The following is a 20280-nucleotide window of genomic DNA, read 5'->3' on the forward strand; positions in this document are numbered from 1 at the left end:
GTTTGGATGAGAATGGCCCGTCCCTGACTCACCCCCTGAAGCTGTCAGCAAAGACCCAATCAAATGTTTTCTTCTGGGGCTAGAGAGATGGCTGAGAAGTTAAAAGCACTAGCTGCTCTTTCAGAAGTCCTGAGTTTAATTCCCAGCAACCACATGGTAGCTCATAAGCATCTATAATGAGATCTGGTGCCCTCTTCTGGACTTCAGGCATACATGCAGGCAGAATACTGTAAATAATCTAAAAAAAAAAATCTTTAAAAATAAACAAATAAAATGTTTTCTTCTATATATAGCCCTGGTCATGGTTTCTTCACAGCAATGGAACGTCTAGTATATTTTTCCCCCAACAACTGTGAAATATAATGTACATACCAAAAACTCACCCACTGAAAATGGAGGGGAAGAGCTGGTTACAGCTGCTGCACAGATTGTAAGCTGTACTTAAGACAGGAGTAAGAAATTGCTGTGTGCTACCATACAGAAAGGGGCTATGGACAGCAACAGGCCCTACTGTGTACTGTAAGGAATGATAAGTGTTTGAGGCTGTGGGATCCAGAATATCTCTGGGCAGGTTGGGAGAGTGGCACCTTGAAGTGAAAGGTTGCCCCAGCACACGGAGGACCAAGGAAAAGGCAAATGCTGCTGCTATGGTTCTTGCTGGTGAGTGTGCCCATCTCAGTCACAGTCATGCTTTGCTTCTTCTGGCCTCTGCAAGAAGGTTCCAAAATAAACCCTCTTTTTCGTGACCATTTTTCTGGGATGTGTAAAAAGATACCTTTAAGCCTAATACAAGATACCCAAACCTTAGAAGTATTAACTTCTTTTATTAAGAAACTTTACAAAAGATTTTTTTTAAATAAAAATGACAAAATTAGCAGTAAATGTTACCTACCCTGCCCCATGGTAGCCTGGCAAGTGGAGGCTGCTGGGAAGTCTAAGGACTATGATCCCTGGGACCCACAGGAGAGAAAGAGAATATATACACACACACAGGCAGTAAACAGGGCTTTAATTATATAATATTTTTGAAAGGCTATTTTGAATTAAAATAGCCCTGCTGTTGTATTTTCATTTGCCTGTCTTACTTGAAGTCTTGAAATAAATCTAGTACGGTGATTTCTTTTTTGTCAGCAAAGTACCTGGGTGCTGGCTAACCAAGTGTAAATACAGTGTATTGAAGTACAGATGCTCCTGGCTGAGCGACAAAAAAGTACAGATACAAGTAATTACCAAATATATCTTTCTCATTTTAGGAAAATATTATACTTCGTTCTAAAATAAACTTCTGCTCAGACTCACGATAATACTTCACTACCAGTGACCGGAGGTGATGCAGAAAGTATAGTGGGAGGCAAAAGCTCTTCCAGTGACTGACAGTCTGAGTATAAACAGTAAGTCATTTCAAACAGAAGTGACTTTAAAACCCATAACCCAAACCACCCATTTCTTCCCCTCCCCGGTTATCTACTGAAGATTCCTTTTCAGAGCTATTTCTTCAAACCTAACATTCACTAACTCAACAGATGGGTTTCAGAATGTGGCTTGTAAATTCCCTGTCAAGTCACTGATTTTTATACTCAACTGCAGGCTTTAAAAATATTGTAGAATATGTCTGAACCTGAATTAAATAAACCATTCTCAATATCTGTCTGGGGGAAGGGGGATCGCTAACTGTCTGCTTTTACAGGTAAGTTTTAAAAAGATGTGCTAGAGGTAGCAAAAGATGATTTAAAACCGGAAGAGCTTTTCAGAGTCCCAGCATGACGTCACTGCTGTTTCCTTTTCTTGTACAAATCGCTGCCGTGGACTCGAACTCGCTGCTGCACAGAGGATGCAATTTTCAAGCTGTCTTTCTTTGTGGAAGTCTTCTCCACAGCTCCAGGTTTCCAAAGCAACAACTGTGCATCTTCTCCTCCGGTCAGCAAAGAGTCCTCGGACATGTTCCAACAGAAAGAACGGACGGTGGCTGCGTGCCCCCCATGAAGGCTGGTCACATGGGTAAGTCCTGTCTTGCTGCAGCTCAGTAAGTGAACCTTTCCGGTATTGGTTCCTCCAATAACAAACAATCTGTCCATCTTCTCATGATAAAGGCCACCAATCAGGTAGTCCAAACGATCTTCTTTCATATCAGTTATTTCTCTTACATCCTGGATGTTCAAACATGTAATTGGTTCATCTGTATCCAGATGATTAAGATCCCACCAACAAAACCCTTCATCGTGTGTCATGCAGTAAATTTGCTTATAATCTTTTCCACACCAACCAATACAGCTCACTGATGAAACAGAGTTACAGGTGGCGACCAATGCATCCTCTTCATTATCAACACTGAGATCAAACACATTTACCAGACCGTCAGTTGACCCGGAGACAGCCATGTTGGGATCGCTGGGATGGAAACGCACTTGAGTGATATCATCACTGTGTGTCTCTGAATAGGCTCCAAGTGGGTCTCTAGTAGACAAATCCTGAGATGTGAACCTTGCATCCCAAAATACCAACAATGCATCATCATCAACTTTTTCTGCACCAGCACAAATGACATGATCTCTGCAGTTGACATCAAAACTGATAAAACTATTGGAAGAGTAGCCCTTGAACAACTGCACAGGCTTCTTACTGGCTAACCGGGCATCCCAACATTTTACAGTGCCGTCGGTACTTGCAGAATAGACATTGTCACAGGAATTCGCAAATCTGACTCCATTAAGAAGCCCAGGAGAGCAACTAAATTCTCGTAGCAGATTCAGCGTCTCTCTATCATATATTCTTATCGACCCATTTGAACACAGAACAGCAACTAAGCCTCCTTTTTCTGCGTGTGCAATCTTTGATGTGTCTATGCCAAGCAGGTAAGTGGGCTCTTTCGGCTCCGAGGACCGTCTAACAATATGCAGATTAGCAAGCTGGTCCTCAATCTTCTCCATGTCAGTAGAAACATCCACGGATATAAAACTCTGTAATAAAGATATGGAAATTAAAATTAAACCCACAGTTTCTCTAAAAGTGCATCCGAGTCAAAACTCTTTGGAGTATATGCTGCTGAGCTTCTACTGTGTAGTACTAGGGCCTGACTTACTCAGAAAAGCACATCTCCTTCCACCTCTTTTTCCCTCCGATGCTGTGCTGCGTAATCCCTGGGCGTGCTTCTTTTTCTCTGACGCTCCTAACACTAAGGCCACTCTGTTGTGCGGATACTTCACAAGCTCCACTGCAAAGCTGTGGCTTTCTCTCCCCATCTCCTTCTCCTAGGAAGCTGCTGAACATGTTAGTTTGCCTGTCCTTGATAGGTTATGTCTCTGCCACCGAAATGAGCCAATACAAGCCAAATTAGATTATATTAAAGGTAGGTTTATTGGGAAGCTGCTCTCGAGCAAGTTCACTGGCCCCAAGGATTGAAGACAGGGGAGTCGCCATGGGAAGGGGAAGGGAAAGAGAAAAGACACTTACAGGCTGTATGAGAAGAAAAAGAGAAGAGAGAGACACCAAAATGTCTGGATTATTTACGGGGAACCTCTGGAGGAAGGGCAGCCCAACCCCTGGGCTGGAAAGTTCAGGGTTGGGGCAGGGTATGAGCTGAGAGATATTGGGAGAACCTGGAGGCCAGGTCTGCTTTGGTATGTAAAATATGCACCTCAGTCCCTTGCTTGTCCCAGAGTCTGAACAGGGTCTGAAACACTAATATAACTGTCCTGTAACATTTTGGAATGAAACATCTGAAATAATTCTTCTCTAATACTTTAATCAGTTCCCTTCCAGGATGTATAAAACTCAGTTGCCTTTCATCAATCAGATCACTCTTTTTTAATTTTGGATTTTCAAGACAGGGTTTCACTGTGTAGTGAGGCTGTCCTGGAGATCCTTATCCTCCTCCGGATTGCTGGGATTAAACGTGTGTGTCACAACCACGTGGCTCAAATCACTCATAATACAGAACTTACCACATTTTATGCTAATGAGTTAGAAAGCAATAGTTCTGCACTCAAACACAATTACCCCACTCCTATCCGCCGCATTTGGAATCATCTGTCCTCAACTGTTTCATGTGACTTTTAATTTAAATAGAAATGTCTAGGCAAAAAAATAATTCCCCCAAAATATTTATGACTTAATCTTGGGTCCTGAGACCATATTAGGTTACCGACAAAGAAGACCTGAGGTTGCAGATGGAATGAGGGTCACTAATCAACCTAATTTAAAACTGACCTTAAAATAGGAAGATTATCCTAGATTATCTGAGTAAGCCTAGCATAATCACGAGTGTTTGTAACAGTAGAAGTGGGGAGGGCAGAAGTACTTAGGAAGTGGGGAGATACAATAAAGGGGACATACCTGGGCTGGTTGCTGCTGGTTCTGGCTAGTTTGTTTTTAATTTATTACAAGTTAGTTATCTGGGAACAGAATTTTAATTGAGAATCTGTCTCCATCCAAGTGGTCTACAGTCAAGTCTGCAGGCATTTTCCTTTCCAATGATGGATGTGAAAGCGTCCCACACACCCACCGTGACACCATCCCTGGGCAAATGTTCCTGAATGAGAAAGCCATGGGAAACAACTCAGTAAGCAGCACCCCTCCATGGCCTCTGCATCAGCTCCTGCCTCCAGGTTCCTGCTCGGACTTCTCTGATCCGTAGAGGGCTGTAAAATGTTATTTTTGGTCTTGGTGTTTATCACAGCAATAGAACCCTTAACTAAAACTGTGTTTCCAGAGAACTGTTTGGTTTCCTGTACCCACTCAGGACAGCTCACAACCACCTATAACTCATGTTCCAAGGGATCCTATACCTTCTGGCCTCTCATACACTCACACATAGTATATGTGTACACACACGGACATATAATACACATAATAAAACATTTAAAGAGGTAGACACATATGCCAAGGAATGTAGGTGAACTCAAGAAACTGAAAGGAGCAAGAAAACATTTCTTCCCAGAGCTTTCCAGTAGATATCGATCTCAGAATTCTGATATTTGGAATTATAAAACAATGTACTTGTTCTTTTTTGAGCTATCCAGTGTACAGACACTCGTTCCAGCCCTGCGGGAAGCTGAGAAGCATGTTTGCAGTGGAGAGTGCTGGAGAAGTACTTCCAGACAGCAGCAGCTCCTCCATGACTGGGATTCGAACCTAGATGATGTGGCTCCAAAAAACATGCTGTTAAACGCTGCACTGGATTGCCTCTGTAAAGGAGAACAAGCTCAAGGCCTGGAAATACGCATACTTTTTGCTTTTATTTTCTTGTCTATTTTTTTTTTTTTCAACACAGGGTTCTCATGTAGCCCAAGATGACTCCAAACTCACAATGCAGTAGAAGCTGGCCTCTGCCTTCTAGGCGTAGTCCACCACATCTAGTTCTGTCTGAATTTTTCCCATGGTACTTCTCACCAGTGAATATTGTAACTTGTCTTTCAAACCAGCATTTTCTTTTGGTTTTTTTTGTTTTGAAGACAGGGTCTTACTACATGGCCCTGGCTGGCCTGAAACTTTTGGTGAATCCCCGGTCCTGAGTACCACAAAGTCCTAGAATTACAGCAGCCAGTAGAATTCTGTCAATATAGCCAGCTCCCACATTCTCATGCTTAAGATGAATTTTATCTGGTGCTTTGGTGAATGCCACACTTGTCCCTGGCCAGAACCTTTTCAGCCTAGCCTGTCTCCCACATTTTCTGCATGAATCAGTCCTTCCTATTCAGGTCACGGTGTACATAAGTCATCCCCACTGACACCTGCTCATCATCCATCCTAACAAGGCCCCTCTGGTTCCCTAACACACTGCCCATACTATTCAGTTTGACATTTATTGATTTATTAATTTATCTTGAGACAGGCTTAAAAAAAAAGATTTATTTATTATATATAAGTATACTGTAGCTGTCTTCAGACACACCAGAAGAGTGCATCAGATCTTATTGCAAATGGTTGTGAGCCACCATGTGGGTGCTGAGATTTGAACTCAGGACCTCTGGAAGAGCAGTCAGTGCTCTTAACCACTGAGCCATCGCTCCAGCTTCAGAGACAGGCTTTTTTATACTAATTATGTACAGACCTTGTCATTGCTGCTAAGACAATTTAACAATTAATTATATAATATTTATATCCAAAAAGGAGCCATTCTCTGGTGTTGGTATCTGCAAGGAATCCTCGATTACATTACCTCCTACTGAGAGACAGCTATAGTCCCTGAATTCTCAATATAAGAGTCATGAATTAAAGTGATAATTTTATAATTTAGTACTGATACAATCTAATTGTAACAGAATAGGGAAAACAGTGGACAAATGCTCTCGGGCTTGACTGATGTTAGAATAACATGGATGCTGCTGGCTGTTCTTAGCTTCATAATAAAACCAAACGTTTACAGCTGCAAGTCATTGATTTTTAGCTTCTATAATATTAAACTTATCAATACTTTAACACTATTGTAATTTTATTTTTGTTTATTAATGTCAAATTCTTTCCCCCTTTTATTAAAATCGATTCTCATACAATGCATCCTGCTTTGAGATCCCCTTCCTTTGCTCCCCCAGTTCCTTCCCGTCTCCTCTCCCACTCAGACCCCATTCCCACTCTCTCAGTGGAAAAGAACAGGTTTTTAAGAGATCAAAAAATAAACTATAGTAAGATAAAACAAAAACCATCACCCTGAAGTTGGAGAAGGGAACAGAAGGGAAAGAGCTACAAGAAAAGTCACAAGACCCAGAGACCCACTTGTACACATGTACACACTCAGGAGTTCCATCCAACACAAAACTAAAGGCTATAATACACACAGGAGGCCCTGGTGCAGCCCCCTGTAGGCGCTATGCTTGCCACTTCAGCCTCTGTGCAGTTCAAATGAGCTCTGCTCAGCTGATTAAGAAAGACTTGTTTTCCTGGTGTCCTCAGTCCCTTTGAGCTCCCACACTTCCTCCTCTACTTCCTCTGGGCTCCAGAGACAGTCTTTCTGTGTAACCCTAGAACTTGCTATGTAGACCAGGGTGGGCTCAAACTCAGACATCTGCCCACCTCTGCCACCTGTGTGCACCACCACACCCAAGACCTACATTATTCAAGTTTTTTTTTTTAAGATTTATTTTATGTGAGTACACTGTAGCTGTTTTTTTTTCCCCAGACACACCAGAAGAGGGCATCTGATCCCATTACAGATGGTTGTGAGCCACTATGTGGTTGCTGGGAATTGAACTCAAGACCTCTGGAAGAACAGTCAGCATTCTTAACCATCTCTCCAGACCCTATTATTCAAGTTTTAAATGTCTAGTTATAAAATACTTCAAATGTACAAAGAGATGTGGGGAAAAAAACACCCAAATATGTAATACCAGATGCTAATGTCTTTCATATTTGCTTCAGATATCTTAATTATATTTATTTATGTGTGTAGTAGTGGTGGAGTATGTGTATTTCATAGCTCATACGTGAAAGTCACAGGACAACTTGTGACTTCTACCATGTAGGTCTTGGGAATTGAACTTAGGAATGTCAGGTCTGGTTGGCAAGCCACTTTAAAAGCTGGGCCATTTTGCCAGCTCTCAGATTTTAAAAAAAGGAAGAAGAAGGAGGAGGAGGAGGATGAAGGAGGAGGAGGAAGGATGAAGAGAAGGAGAAGGAAGAAGAGGAGGATGAGAAGAAGAAGAAGGAAGAAGAAAAAGAAAAGAAACAAAAGAAAATTTAAATTATTAAATTAAAAAACTAAATCTTTATTCCTATAAGAATATTTTAAGTTCCATTTTTGGAACTACTAGAGGAAGGAGAGAACCAAATCCTACACGTTGTCCTATACCTCCATGAGCACAGCACCACGGCAGATGCACGCCAACACTAATACAGCATAAACAAACACAATGAGCTGGTAGGTGTTTGACTAGCAACCACAAAGCCCTGGTTTCAATCCCCACCAATGTATACATCTCATTGTGGTAATGCATGCCTAAAATCTCAGCACTTGGGAGAGGGCAGCACTCAATGAGCACAAATGATTGAGATGGAGACAGTAATAAAATATCTGTACAAAGCCCCGGTTCCACCCCCAGCTCCGCACATACAAAAAGTCATCAAAAGACTCAATGTATAACTGCTTCAGCTTCCATGTTAAGAACAGTTCTAAAAGGAAAGAAGAAAGCTAAAAAGATACAGTTTGCATCTGTGTATTTGCAGGGAACCTCTGTTCACTGAAATTTACAAAATAATGTTTATAAAAGTATTTTAAATAATGCACAAAAAGGGAAAGGGAAGATTTTAAATGTGGGAAGGACAGTATTACTTAGCCAACTATTTTACCATGGCTGGCCATTAAAGGACACGTTAAAATGTGCATTAATTTAGAAACAGACTGCCTGAAAGAGATGTGGTAGCACATCCTGTTGTAGGGGTGTATGGTGGGGCGTATGTGGCAGCGCACCTTGGCATATGCCGTCCAAGGAATGTCACAGAGGTCACACCCAAGTCAACAGATCAAACGCAAGATCATGAAAGAGATTTACTGGGCAAAGGGCTGCCTTGGAGCAGGAAGAAGAAAGAGACAGGGGTCAAGGGAACAAAAGGACAGACAGAGCAAGTGTTACAGACAGAGAGATAGACAGAGTGACAGAGTGGGACTTGACGGCAGGGACCTTTTAAAAGTGCACATATGTCATATTTAGAGGCTGGTGACGACGTGTGTGCTCGTGCTGAGTCGCTGAACCGGACTGGGGAACACCTGATCTTTAACACCTAATCCCACAATTCTGGGCTGAGGTAGGAGCACCTAGGGGTAAGGACTAGCCTCAGCTACATGGTGAGTTCAAGGTCTGACTGGGTTACAGGAGACCTTATTTCAAAAACAAAAGGGGAGGAAGAGAAAGCAGCTGTTGGTACACTATTAGAAAGAAAACCTTGTTCATTCCAGTGAAGTGGCCGTTCCTGAAGTACCTCACATTACTAAGAGGCTATGTGAAGAGCAGGAATAGTGACTGCCTCTATCATATTGGTCAGCATATTGATTGTTGTATTTAAGAGATCAGACTAGGGCTGGAAAAATGGCTCAGTGGTTAAGAACACTGACTGCTCTTCCAGAGGTCCTGAGTTCAATTCCCAGCAATCACATGGTGGCTCACAACCATCTGTAGTGGATTCTGATGCCCTCTTCTGGTGTGTCTGAAGACAGCTACAGTGTACTCATATACCTTAAAATAAAGAAATAATTCTTTAAAAGAAAAAAAAGATCAAACTAATCCAAAAAATTAGGAAGTTTAATCTACCTTTTGAGCTAACAGCAAATTTAGATTAGGACTACCCACTGCTACATGCAGGCAGGTCAGTAATATGGTATTCCGTCCCTTTTCTGGTCTGTCTGGATCTGTCTCAGTGTATCAGCCCTCTACAAAGAGTTAATGCAAAGGTTCTAAGGCCTGGAGTGGGGAGGCAGGTAGAGAAGGGCCCAAATGGATACTACAGCAAAGTAAGCCCAAGAACTAGCAATGTAGACGTTTCCTATGATATATACATATATGAAAGGAATTTAAATTAAGTCACCATAAAATGGGGGGAAAATGCTCCAAATGGACATCTTACATCACTAAGTAAACCTCTGGTCAGGAATAGGCTCCAGATTATTAAGTTATTGACCAAAGGGGTCCTATGGGCCACCCCACCTTCTCCAATCAGGCTATTGTCAAGGTTTCTGGTTACTCTCCATGCTGGTGTCCAACTAGAAACTCCACCCCTTACTGAGCAGCATTCATGGTACTGAGAGGTACACTACATCATACCAGAAGTGAAAGTGGTCATGAACATTACCCAGTTACAAACCCTGTGACCTACAACAGAGACCTGCCTGCAAGATAGACTAGGGCACTAGTGGCACAGATGCTACCAGAGTAAACAACCACTTTCTGGTTGGATTTAGGGCCTGCTCCATGAGAAGGAAGCTGCACCCGACGCTGCTAACATGGCCAAGAACCTGAGCCTCAGGTCATGGGTGTAGGAAAAAGATTATTAGTACTAGTCTGCTAGAGGAACACAGCAATAAAATATCTCCTAACATGTTGCTACACCTATTGATCAGTGTATTGCTGAGTCCTCATCAAAAAGGCTTCTTGTGGTAGATGGGAGTTAACAGAGAGACCTACAACTGAGCAATGAGAAGAATCTGAGAGACTTTGGAGTACTCAGCTAAAGAAGATGTCTTTGTCGAACCCCTCCATATGAGACTGAAAACTGTGAAAGCAGTGACAGAAAGATGACAAGAGTTAGAGGTGATGGAGACTCCAAGGGAACAGCACCCCAGACACTACAGCTCTAATAAACATACAAGCTCAGAGACTGTGATATTACACATAAGACCAGCACAGGTTCAAAGCAAGCAAAATCCCAGCACTGAAAAGGGAAAGTAGACCAAAACCCTCCCCTGACCCAAGAAACTATATGCTACTTGCTGGAAAAGGGGAAAATATGTTTGCTCCAAGGGAGTGTCACTGGATATATTGACCATATTATTATTATTATTGTTGTTGTTGTTGTTGTTGTTGTTGTTGTTAATATTATTATCAATTGTTTTTCCCAGACAGGGTTTCTTTGTATAGCCTTGGCTGTCCTAGAACTTGCTCTATAGAGAAGGCTGGCTTTGAACTCAGAGATCTGGCTGCCTCTGCCTCTTGAATGCTGTGACTGAAAGCATGTATGCATCTGCACTATTTTTGTTTTATTGGTGTTCTTTCTTAGTTTGTCTGCTTTGATTTTTATTGTTCTGTTGTTTCTTCTGTTTTTGTTGATGTTTCTTTTGGGGGAGGCTTAGGGAGGTTTGAGAAATAGAAAGAATATTAAGTTGGGTAGGTATAGGGAGAATCTGGAAGAAATGGGGAAGAGGCAAGAATATGACAAAAATATATTGTATGAAAAATTTTAAATACAAAATTAAAAGTATACACTGTGTAAAGTTCTCAAATAAAAAATCAAATGTAACAACAACAAATCTCACCTAGTAATGTTGGAGCTCACGGGATATCTCAGTGATCAAGAGCACTGGCTACCCTTCCAGGGGACTCAGGTTCAATTCCCAGCACCCATGTGTCTCACAAATATTTGTAACTTGTTTCACAGGACACAGCATTCTCTGTCCCAGACCCCACAAGTCTCATGATCCACATCTTTACAGGCACCACAACAAAACTTCAGAGTTTGAGCTCAGGGTTTTCTCTTCTCACACATAAGCACAGTAAACTTTGGGGAAAGGTTTCCATGCTGCAATTATCAAGAAGCTTTAGCTGCACTACAGAGAAACTGGCTAGCAAAGTCCAAAGCACCCGTGAGCTGTAAAATAACAGTAAGTTCTACTGACAGATAAATAGTGCTCAGGGCAAGAACTTGAGAGGAGGTTTGTAAAAGGCATAAGGAATATTCTATTGGTGGAGGATGCTAAGTACAAAGGACCTCCTTCATAAGGATGGGTGCCATTCACCAGAGACAAAGCTTTAGGATCTAAACAGTGCTTGGATGTTGGATGTTTGGGGGGACTCAGGTGTAGGCTGGAACCTAACAGAACAGCAAACAATGACCAGGTTTATGACCAGGTTGTTTGACCACTTTTACGGTGGCATTCCAGGTGACTAGACATCATTCAAATAGGCTCCTGTGATTGGCAGTCTTGACAATCTTGGCTTTTCCGATGCTTACTCTAAGCTCTGCATCCTATAATTCTCCACAAAAATCAAGCTACCCTCAAACGTATATATATATATAAAGGAAGTAGATAAGACAAGTGTTAGTGGCAAACTAAGTATATCCAATGGTATTTCCAAGCTACAAAACTTATTTTCACACACAGATACAAACAATATGACAGTTTAATCTATTAAAGGAAAACACATACAAAAAGCCCTTAAGGCTTAACACATAAATAAATATGCAAGTAAGTTATATGTGAGATAAAGTCTCTTAGGACTATATAGTTGATCCTCAGTCATACATACTAAGGAATCATTCCAGAATGAATATATTTACTTCAATTTATAGGTCCCATGGGTTCTTCCCCTATATTCCACTTCCAAGTCCCCAAGAGATCTCTTTACTTCTTACTCTTACAAGTGAACCAAACTCATTCTTTCAAGTGCTCCCTTTAGCAGGAGAACCCTCCTCTCTCTATATATATACACTTATATTTCCAAATGTCTGCACTAATTTCTTCTCATATATGCCCTGCTATGCCTCTAAGTTAAAGTGATCATTTGTTGTCCTTCTAGCAACAATCTGTCTCTCTTTTCTTTTCTCTTCTGAGATAGGATCTCATGCATATCATGGTGGTCTCAAATTTAACACGTAGCCAAGCCTAGCCCTGAACAGCTGAAGCTCCTGTCTGCACCCCCCCACAACTATTCAGATTATAAATATTTGCCACTATGCCTAGCTTCCAAACAAAATTTTTTGAAAATTCTATTCTCCCCATTTTGGTCAGTGATCTATAGGTTATTTAAAGTGGTACCTATTGTAAGGTCTACCACTCATTCAACACCCAAATTACACTTTTGGACCACGGGCTCTTTAAAGTATGAGATTAAGCCAACACATTACACATACTTTAAATATTGGTTTTTATTATTTTGAAGATTATGTGTATATGTCAGTGTATGACTTACACAAGAGTACAAGTGGCCACAGAGCCAGAAGGGAGCACTGGACCCCCTGGAGCTGGAGTCACAGGAAGTTGTCCGACAAGGATGCTTGTGACATACTTGCATCTTCTGTAAGAGCAGGTATGTGTTCTTAAATTACTGAGCCATCTCTCCAGCCCGGATTACATCTACTTCAAAATCACCAAAATGGTCCTGAAATTTTTGCATTGTCCTGCCTTACCTTTTCAGCCCAGCTTTTGGTTGACGGTTCCTTACTAAACCAACCAGCGAGCGAGGAATGTGTATCTTCACAAAATACCGCGGCGGATGAAGAGCCATAAGAATAACAACGTCAGAATCCAGCCAGTCCTTACCTCTGCCACAGAATCAACAACCGAAAATACAAAGACAACCTTCATACAGCGCACCCAACAGCTCAGCTTAACAGAAACACAGTAGCTTAATCGGGCTGGTGACATAGCTCGGTTAGGAGAGTGTCTGTCTAGTTCAAAGCCCCGAGTTCAACACCCAGCAGTGCATTCACTGGCCTGGTGGTGGAGATGGGGACAGGAAGAGCAGGAGCAAAAGATCACCTTCAGCAATAGAACAAGTTTGAGGGAGGCCTAGGATACACAATCTCTGTCTCAAAAAAAATACAATGTTATTTCTTAAAAAAAAAAAAAAGAAAGAAAGAAAAAAGAAAAGAAAGAAAGAAGGAAGGAAGGAAAAGAAAGAAAAGGAAAAAAAAGGGCCACATAAAGAGAATGGATTTCAGGACAGGCAGGTGAAAGCTGCCCCCTGTTCCTTTCCCAGCACTGTTCCGTCCCAGCACGGAACGAGGGACGCACTGAAACGAGCATTGGAAGAGTTTGATTGGCTAAAAGCATCTCTTCTGGACCAGTGAGATAGCTCCGTAGGCAAAGACTCCTGCCACCCAAACTGAAGACACGAGTAAGCTCAGGAAGTATAAAAACAACTCTCCAAGCTGTTTTCGGCTATCCATACACATCCTGCGCCATGTGTGTGCACATACACACACTGCTGTCCACACATACCCTGTGCTGCGTGAGCGTGCACACGCGTGTACACACACACACACAAAGAAATGTATTTTTTAAAACACAGATTTTTTTTTCACCCAAAGGAAGTTGTTTGTCCATGAGCCACAGGATCCAACAGCCAGCTGTTGGAATTCTGTAAACCCCACCCCACAGCTGCCTGGCAACAGCCAGGTATGCTCCGCCCCACCATTACCTGGCACTATAAAAGGGGCTGCTTGATCCCTCCTCTCTCTTGCTCTTTCTTCCCTTGCTCTCCCCCCTTTGTCCCTCCTCTCTCCATTCCTCCCCCCGACCCCCGTCTCTCCACGTCCTCATGGTTGGCCTCTGCTTCTCTACTCCTCTCTCTTCTCTCTCTGCCCCTACGACCCTCTTAACTCTCCTCCCCATGCCCTGAATAAACTCTTATTCTATATCGTCATGTGACTGCTCCCACAGGGGGAAGAGATTTCCAACATGGGTCTCCCAGAGACATCCTCCTTTCCCCCGTGTCTCACCGCACCTCCATAGAGCATATTCATCCCCCCTCATCTTTTTCCTAACACTAGCCAAAACCAATTTAAATTCATGTCTCACTGTACTGGGAATGGAGAGCCAAGACTAGTTCATCTTGACAAATAATTCACTTAGTTCTGATTAAGAAACAGTAGAAGGGCTAGAGAGATTGCTCGGTGGTTAAGAGTACTAGCTGCTTTGCCACAGGCCTTGGGTTTGAATCTCGTGCCCACATGGTGACTCATTACTGTAACTATAGTTCTGGAAATCCAAGACTCTTTAGCTTCCAATGACATCCAGCACAAATGTGGTATACATACACACATACATACATACACACATAAATACATACATACACATACATAAATACATACATACACACATAAATACATACCTACATACACACATAAATACATACATACACACATAAATACATGCATACATACACACAAATACATACACACATACACACAGGCAAAATAACATTCATTCACATAAAAAACAAACGAGCCATTTTAAAAATTAGAAAATAAAAGAAACAGTAGAAACCTAGCAATGCTCATCACAGAATTCTTCTGTCCCAGTAGCACTGAGTGGGTTTGAGCCTCAGGAGGAAATCCATCAACTCATGCATAAAAAGTCCATAGCTGGGCAGTTTGAGGCCCTAGGAGGAACCTGCTGCTGTTCTCTGCTAAATGGACATGTTGCTAAATTGCCTTCTAAGTAATACTGAGTTCCAGGCCAACCAGAGATGCATACTGAAACTCAGAACAACAAACCCAAATGACCAAACACCTCTGTATGAAATGCTTTAGCAGCACCTCCAGGACATGGGGGCACAAGCCTGTAACCCTGACACTTGGGAAACGGATCAGGAAGAACAGGAGATTAAGGACATCCTTGGCTATACAACATATGGGAAGCACATGGGGTCTTATCTTGATAAAACCCGCTGCCTGTGAAATTCATATCTACTATCTGCTAAAAAATTAAATAGATGAAAATGCACATTAGGCTTTGATTCTTTCCAAGTTTTTACTTTTTTATACGTAGAAGTGTTTTGCCTGCATGTATATAAGTGTACCACATGTGTGCGGTGTCCTCAGAAGTCAAGGAAGCACTGGATTCCTTTGAGCTGGAGGCATATATAGATATTAGCCACCCTTGTGGGTGCTGGAAATAGAATCCAGGTCCTCTGGAAAAACATCGAGTATTTTAACAGCTGAGCCATTTTTCTAGCCTCGCATTAGGCTTTTTTAAGAAACCTTGAGTTAATTCTATACAATGACAGAGGAGAAAAGAATTATGACAGAAAACCCATGTTCCAAGGCAAAAATGGTCACTATAGTATCTGCCCTTTAATTTTTTCTTGTGTCCTTACATATTTATTTATTTATTTGAAACAACAGGGTCTTGGGTCTCTCAGGCTGGACACAAACTCAAAATGCACCTTTCATCCAGCACAATCATGGTACTCAACGTTAATAGAAATGGAAAGTCAGCTGCACATATTTTATTTGAGAATGGACAGAATGATGGAGGTCCTCAAATCCCTCCCTCCCACCCTCCATGCAGCATCAGTTTCTGGACTTGCCGCTGGCTCCAGGGCCAAACCCTAATTACCCTAACCCAATACCAGCCATCCCCCTTCTTCCAGCAGTAACCGGCTCAGAGGTTTAGTCTGTACAAGCATCCTCAGCTGACAAGTAGCCTATCTACAGAGCACCACCTCCAACATGAAGTAAAGTCGGATGATGAAAGCAACTTTATAAATGTTCAACGTTTCCTGACTGTTTAGGCCAGCTACCTCGGAATTTCAACAAAGAAAGAAGCGACTTTGACATTTATTATGATGTTGATGACTCAGGAGCGCTGAGCTGGATTCTGATTTCATAGCCTAGATTGGCTAGAACTTGTGATATAGCCCAGGCTAGCCCCACCCTTGAGTTCTGCTGCCACAACTGCCCTAGTATTAGTAATGTTTACAGATAATCCAAGTCTTGGGTATGTTGCTGATGTAAGACAGCTTTTGAAAGAGAATCAGGAGCAGAATTTCCATAAGTCAAACTTAATCACTATTAGAGGGAGGGACTGTGATCTTTTATTCTCCCAATTTCTACTCCTCCTTTAACAGTCTGAAATAAAGGGGGGAGGGAGAGAAGGAAGAATCTTAGAAGGCTCTTTATAATAATGGCTCCCTGGTGCTAAAGAAAAAACAAAAACAAGCCACTAAAATGATATGTTTTTAAAACTTTACATAGAATTCCATCCTGTAAACTTCTGAATATTCTAATATATACATACTTTTTAATATATGATACAATCAACATGGTTCAAAATTCAAGACTCTAAATCTATTGTTTTATATCTTCAAGCCCCTTTCCTTTCCCCAGGAGGCAGTAAGTATCACTAGTTTCTTATGAGTATTTTCAGAAGCTGTCAACTTGGAATTTAATGTAAATATTACAGGGAAGTATTTTTAGCTCAATAAAGACCTGCCAGTGTGTTCCAATGAAAAAGCAACAGCTTTACAAAACAACTTTCAATTCCAACTCTGCTCTGGCACAAGAAGCAAACAGCACAGAAGAATCTCCTTTCCCTAAACACTTGCAGGCATTACTGAGCAAGGCAAAGTAAAACCCCAAAAGTTCTTCCTGAAGAAGTCAGCTGAGGGATAGGTAGGGAGCCCCAGGAAACTCAGGCATAAACATCCACATACCAGGGCGGACCAAAGGGAGGCACTGCAAAGGCTACTGTTTCTTCAAGGCTCTTAGGCAAAAAGTGAGAAATGAGAAGAGGTCCACAGAAAGCCATGACTTGGGACCTAGCAGGGTGAGACACGGTGCAGGATGTTCACTGGGATCTCAGCAGAGACACGGGGGTCCCGGCTGTTCTTAGGCTCAGCTGAGACTTTTCGAGTGGAAAAGATGCATGGCACATCTGTGTCAGATGGTGCAGGACAGATAGGACTTCACCTTCTCTTTGTCTACCTGCTGGTTGGTCACAGAGGACTTAAGAATGATGGCAGAGCCCACAGAAAGCACGAGCCTAACTGAACAGAGCCTAACTTCATCAACTGTGCACATATATTATGTTCAATGTGGTAAAGACAACCAACAAAAGCCCAACCCCAAACTACAACCTCTTTAACTTTTAATAGTACCCATCATATAATATAATTTAGACCCAGGGCTGAAGAAATGCTGGGCAAGGGATGACAGGCTTGGGGAAGCAAAACAGGAAGATACATGGGGCGCAAGGGCCAACCAGCCAGTACAGCCCAACTGGTGAGCTCTGGGCTAGTGAGGAACACTGTCTCAAAGCAGGTGGCTGGTCTTCTCTAACCTCCATATATACAAATACACTCACACACATGCACACACCCTCATAAACATGACTATACATCTATATACAAAGAGACTCGTTTAAAAAGAGAAAAGAAAAGAAAAGAAACCCTGGGCTGGAGAGATGGCTCAGTGGTTAAGAGCACTGACTGCTTTACCAAAGGTCCCGAGTTCAAATCCCAGCAACCTCATGGTGGCTCATAACCACCTGTAATAGGATCCAATGTCCTCTTCTTGTGTGTCTGAAGACAGCAACAATGTACTCATATAAAATATAAATCTTAAAGAAACGCAAGCTTTCAAAAACTACAACCTTGGGTTAAAGATGTAGCTGAGTTGGTCTAAAGTCTGCCTACTGTGAATGAAGACCTTAAATCGTAGCACCAAACATACTTGATGTGCCTGGCTCACAGGTACGATTACTCAGGAGCCAAAGGAAGGAGGACCCAAAACCTAAGGCTATCCTTAGATTATATTGAGTTCTAGGCCAGCCTAAGCAACAAGGCTAGGCAACAAGTCTCAAAACCAAAACCAAATGTAAAACCATATTGTACTAATAGCTCAACTGCTGGTGGCGGAGGTGCAGGCCTGTAAATCCCTGCACTCTAGAACCGGAGGCAAAGCTACAAGTTCCTATGAGTTCGTGTTACACAGTAAGACCCTGCCTTGAAAAATAAGTGGAAGCAAAGCCTAAATGCCAAGGTAGAGTCCATTCCTGTTCTCATGTCCTCTCATCCTCCCTCCCTCCCTCTTATGCACTGGATCCAATTTATTTGAACTAAATACATTTCTTTTTAATTATAGTATTTCTTAGAAAAGGTGTATAACATACTATCCCATCTTTAGGGGGAAAAGTGTTTATGTTAGGCTGATCTCAAACTTGCTAAGTAGCAAGGAAGGCCTTGAACTTCTTTCTGATCCTCCGGCCTTTAAGTCTCTAACAGCTGAGAAATATAGGTGTGGGCCACTACAAGCCAATCAGGTACTACTTACTACCAGCAAAATTATACCATCAGCCCACAGTGAAGTTACTTCTATTCCTACTCATTCAGCCTATATGTATCCATGCAACATATGTATTTCAACATAGCTCAAAGGAATCCAATCCTTTCTCACCTCTAAACTCTCAGCATTCACATAAATGCAAACAAGCAAAACACTCGCATATATGATGTGCTTATAAAAAGATAAGAAAAGATATGTCCCGGGTTTCGGCACCAATGTTAGGAAAAAGAATTAAGAGAGTGGAAGGGTATCTTCCACAGAGGTGAGGTATGGGGGAAGAGGATGCCTCTGGTGGGCCCACACCTATAGTATAGAATAGACTTTATTCAGGGCATGGGGAGGGTGTAAGGAAAAGATGACGGGGCACCAATGAAAGGAAAAGTCATGGGGCACCAATGTTGTGAAAAGATGATGTCCCGGGTTTCAGCACCAATGTTAGGGGAAGGATGAAGAGAGTGGGAGGCATATGGCCCATGGAGGTGCGGCGAGGCCTGGGGACAAGGGAGATGCCACTGGGTGGTCCATGTTGGGAATCCCTTCCCCCTGAGGGACCAGCCACACAACGGTACAGTACAGAATAGAGTTTATTCAAGTCATGGGGGAGTTAAGAGGGTGACAGAGGCAGAGAGAGAGAGAGAGAGAGAGAGAGAGAGAGAGAGACAGACAGACAGACAGACAGACAGACAGAGACAGAGAGACAGAGACAGACAGAGAGAGAGACAGAGAGAAATAGAGGAATAGATAAATAGAGGCCGGCCATGAGCACGTGGAGGGAGAGGGGGGCAGGATAGGGGTGGGAGAGCAAGAGAGCCAGGAAGCAAGAGAGAGAAGAGGGGCCAAGCAGCCCCTTTTATAGTGTCAGGTCACTGGGGCGGAGCATACCTGGCTACTGCCAGGTAATTGAGGGGTGGGGTTTACAGAATCCCAACAGAGGGGATTAAGAAGGTAAGTTAAGAAGGTAGTAGGGGCAGAGAGAGGAGTAGAGGAGGAGAAGAGGCCAGCCAGGGTGGGGAGGGGACAAAGAGGTAGGAGCAAGAGAAGCAAGAGCAAGCGAGTGAGAAGGGGTGAGCAGCCCCTTTACAGTGTCAGGTAACTGGGAATTTGGAGAGGATCCTAACACAATCTCTCTCTCTCTTTTAAACATTTCCCAAGGTATCCAGGTTCTCAAGTAATTCTTCCATACAAAAGTCACCCTTTAAACTAAGTCTACAAAAGCCAGCTTCCTCCAGCAAATACAATTAACTGCATTTTCTTTCCAGAACAACCAGCTGCCTTATGTTGGAAGTTAGAAGTACTACACATTTACTATTTCTTCTAATTCTAAAAAGATGCTTTTAAAAATGAAGCAAATGCCACCTTTAATAACTGCAAAGGACTGGAAGGCAGGAATGAGATAGAAAAAAAACATAGGAAAACTAAAAACTATTCTCTCTCACAAAGTCTGGATACACAAATTTTGTGGCCAGTCTCACTGTATGTTAATGTTATTTTAAAAGCCAGCTACTTAGTACATGTAACAAATAAAATGTTATAGTTAGAAACTGATAAGCTCCAATAACACCATATCATTCAACTTCTAAAGAACTAACTATTCGGTCAGAGAGATGGTTTGGGGGTTAAGAGCACTGACTGCTCTTCTAGAGGTCCTGAGTTCAAATCCCAGCAACCACATGGTGGCTCACAGACATCTGTAATGGGATCTGACACTCTTCTGGTGTGTCTGAAGACAGCAATAGTGTACTTATATAAATAAATAAATAAATCTTTAGAGTTACAGGCCACCTGATGTGG

General features: G+C 42.2%; 1 protein-coding gene across 1 annotated transcript in view; it reads right to left on the reverse strand.

The window, feature by feature from the left end:
• Positions 1-1060: 1060 nt before the first annotated feature.
• The window catches only part of WDR89 (WD repeat domain 89), a 37886-nt gene continuing 18666 nt past the window's right edge, over positions 1061-20280 (reverse strand). Inside the window, exon 3 of the mRNA XM_080910270.1 lies at positions 1061-2957. Coding sequence (XP_080766396.1) covers positions 1767-2927 — 1161 coding nt within the window. The 5' untranslated portion in view covers positions 2928-2957 and the 3' untranslated portion in view covers positions 1061-1766. The remainder of the gene's footprint in view (positions 2958-20280) is intronic.

This window comes from Micromys minutus (genome assembly GCF_963924665.1).
Source record: "Micromys minutus genome assembly, chromosome: 1".
NCBI classification, from domain to species: domain Eukaryota; kingdom Metazoa; phylum Chordata; class Mammalia; order Rodentia; family Muridae; genus Micromys; species Micromys minutus.